Below are 3,375 nucleotides of genomic sequence, written 5' to 3'. Positions count from 1 at the left end.
ATAAGGGGAAAGTAACTGATAAAAGAAACAGAAATAAATGAGTATTATTCTAACCACAAAACCAGACTATGTCATACTACAAGAAAACCCTAGTAACATTCCTTTTATGATCTGGAACAAGAGAAAGATGCCAGATACTAATCTATGACAAGGAAGACAATATCAAATTTGACATAACTAATCAAATTTTACAAAACTAATCTGTAAATTTTCTGTAGTTCTGACAGAAATCCATTAGATGATTTTTATAGAACTTGAAAAGTGGATCCTAAAATTCATATATTTAAAAAATGTGGAAAATACATATTGAACACATGAGAATAAATTTAGACTATCTTTGCCATGAATGTATGGAAGATTTTTTTTTAAGCACAAAAGTTTTATGAAAACTAATAAAATGAGGTAAAAAAGTAAATAAATAGGAAAAGCAATAATCTGACTACACTTCATAAGAACAAAATTTCACGAGAACAAAAGGTGAGCAATGGAATAGAAGAAATATTTGGATCCTGTTGACAGGTGAATGGAACACAAATTGTTCTGTATCTGTACACTGAAATAACTCTCAGCAAAAAGATGGACTTAACTATTGATACTTGCGACAGCACAGATGATGCTCTCAGTAATTATGTTGAGATAAAGAAGGAGAGCAAAATACAGCAGAGAATGAATACTGCCGGATTTAATTTTTATAAAGTTCTAGAAAATGCAAATTATTCTTCAGTCACAATTATTCTACCCCTGCCAATGGTAGTCTTAGGCAGGGGGCAGGGAAGGAGAGGCACAGAGGAAACTAAGTCACAAAGAAAGTTTTGAGATTGATGAATGTGCTTATTATGGTGATTGTGATTATACGTGTATGTACATATGTATCTCAAAATTTATCAACTAACACTTTATATATGTGCATTTTAATGTATATCAGTATATCTCAATAAAACTATAATTAAAAAAGAAACTGTGTACTCAATGTCAGTTAACTGTTATCTTTTCTGTATTTGTAGAAAATATAAGGTTTGCACTAAAGGACAAAATACATTTTTTAAGTCCTGTGAAGACAAAAGTCATCAGGTGACATGGAATTAGAGCTGAGAAGTTGCAAATTTTGAAAATTAAAACAAGGAAATAATTTTGTAAGAGGAAGATATGGATAATAGGAGACAGTTTTTGAAAAATATTGGTATATGTGAAAGAATGAAGAGGGAACAAAAGGCATGCAATTTCACTTGTTCATACATTAGGGAATTGACTAAAATCCTTAATTTTCTCACCTGAAAATGGAATAATACTACACTGTAATTTTTGTTAAAATTAATTAACATGTATTTATCGGCTTAATATCTGTTACATTATAATCTTGCATAAAACAGGTTTTCACCATCTAATATGAATGTGTCATTTATATAAAAACATTTGTTGTTTAATTGTTTATGTAGGTCAGCCATTATGAATATTTCCTTGTTTAGAGTTACATTTATAAATTAAATTAATTTTACTGGTAAGGCAGTTTGTTTTATAAGAGACCCCGTGTTTCAATGCTCTTCATCATGCAAAAAAAGTGAGTTTTAAACAGTTTTAAGCTTAAAGGAGTTTCCTTTGATCAGTAAGTTTTCCAAATAAAGTCATATTCTTTACCTCAAAAATAGTTTTCTTCAATGAATTGTTAAGAAACTGGAATCTCATTTTATTAATTAGAGGATCATTAGATTATTAAGCACATTGCTATCAGAACTATAGTCATGAATGGATATGAGAGTTGGACCGTAAAAGAGGCTTAGTGCTTAAAAATCGATGCTTTGGAACTGTGGTGGAGCCTGATGGGCTACAGTCCATGGGGCTGCAAAAGAATCAGATACGACTGAGTGACTACACAGCAACAAGAACACAAAAATTATTTTGAAAAAGGAGAGTGTGAACTAATTTCCATTTTAAGAGAATGATTCCGCCTACACTAGAGAAAACAGAATGTAGGGGTAGAGGAATGGAAGTAGGAAATCAAGAGGATATTATAGTAATTTAAATAAGAGTGGAGGAGTCTGAGATCATTGTGAATGCAACGAGAAGTTGGGATTCCTGACACACTTGGGTATACAGATGTGTAAGATTTGGGGAAAGATTAGAATTAAGGATAAATCCACAAATTATAGCCCAAGAGGCTGGAGCATGATTGAGATGTTATTGAGATGTCGAAGACTTTGGATTTATCAGGTCTTGGTAGGCACCCATCAGGAAAGCCAGCAAACTGGAAGCTTCCATTCTATGGAGTCAGTGCTAAGTTCCTTACATGGAATGAGTTAACAGATATAGAAGAGAGAACAAGGCATAATTCCAGCCTCCCTGAGAATTCTAGCCTCCCTGAGAATTTCAGCCAAGTGGGCATTAGGCTGATTAATTATCAGATTGGGCACTCTCTAACCTAAAAGGAAATTGTCTGTGAGGGCCTTGTGCATACCTTCTTTAACATCCCCAGATCTTGGAATATGAAAATGTGGACAGTGAAATGTGAGTTGTTTCAAATAAATTAGCTCTCTTGACCTGAAAATGTAGCATAATTATGAAGTAACAGAATTCATGACTAATAGTAAACAACAAGAAAGTGTAATAGGAAGTTAAGAGAATAAATTTCCCCAAGTGCTTTATATCCTTTATTTTATGTATTCAAGTATTAGAGCTAAAGATATCATTTCCCAAGCTAGGCTGCTCACTGAGCCGATATTGACCTCATCTTTGTGATTTGGCTGGAGGTGCTCCATTCTTATAACATCATGGCAGAGTATTGGCAACAGATTGGACTCAGCTACCTCAGGTACTCCCAGATTTGTGCAAAAGCCATGAGAGATACACTGAAGACAGAATTCAAAGCAAATGCCGAGAAGACTTCTGGCAGCAGCATAAAAGTTGTAAAAGTCAAAAAGGAATAATCTGCCCTGACTTAACTTGAATGCTATGTTTTCAAAGTGAAGATGTGTAAGCACATGTTATGGCAGATTGAAAATTATCTCACTTCATGAAGAGAAAAATACCTGTCTTTTTCATAGACTGACATTGCCAGTAATTTGAAGTATGGCTCAAAAATATATCATTTCACAAGTGTTTAAATAAATGCATGATATAAGAAAACATAATAATAAGTGAAATTAAGACTTTGAGAAAGTATTCCTGTCTTTGATGTTGATTAAGCTTTGCAGTCATATCTGTTTTCTGAAGAACTTAGACTAAATGAACTAAGGGTTTGACAACTACTGTCTTTTAAAACATTACTTTTTTACTTTATGGAAGAAATCTAAGACTATAGTATATTTTTTGGAATATAAAGAAAAACACAGAAAAACTCCAAAATAGAAAAAAAATTGTGTTTAATATTTTCTCTCAAAA

General features: G+C 32.6%; 1 protein-coding gene across 1 annotated transcript; it reads left to right on the top strand.

Annotated features, from left to right (window-relative positions):
- Positions 1–2,261: 2,261 nt before the first annotated feature.
- On the top strand, positions 2,262–3,030 carry LOC132345003 (ATP synthase subunit epsilon, mitochondrial-like). Its single transcript, XM_059885346.1, has one exon. It carries the CDS (start codon positions 2,766–2,768, stop codon positions 2,919–2,921), a length of 156 nt encoding a protein of 51 aa, XP_059741329.1. The 5' UTR covers positions 2,262–2,765; the 3' UTR covers positions 2,922–3,030.
- The last annotated feature ends 345 nt before the right edge of the window (positions 3,031–3,375 follow it).

Source organism: Bos taurus, chromosome 3 (assembly GCF_002263795.3).
Source record: "Bos taurus isolate L1 Dominette 01449 registration number 42190680 breed Hereford chromosome 3, ARS-UCD2.0, whole genome shotgun sequence".
NCBI lineage: Eukaryota > Metazoa > Chordata > Mammalia > Artiodactyla > Bovidae > Bos > Bos taurus.
Note: the sequence above shows the minus strand (reverse complement) of the source record. Positions and strands in the feature narration are given on the sequence as shown.

Excerpts from the sequence above, each read along its gene's own strand:
- LOC132345003 (XM_059885346.1), top strand. The coding sequence starts at position 2,766 with ATGGCAGAGTATTGGCAACAGATTGGACTCAGCTACCTCAGGTACTCC.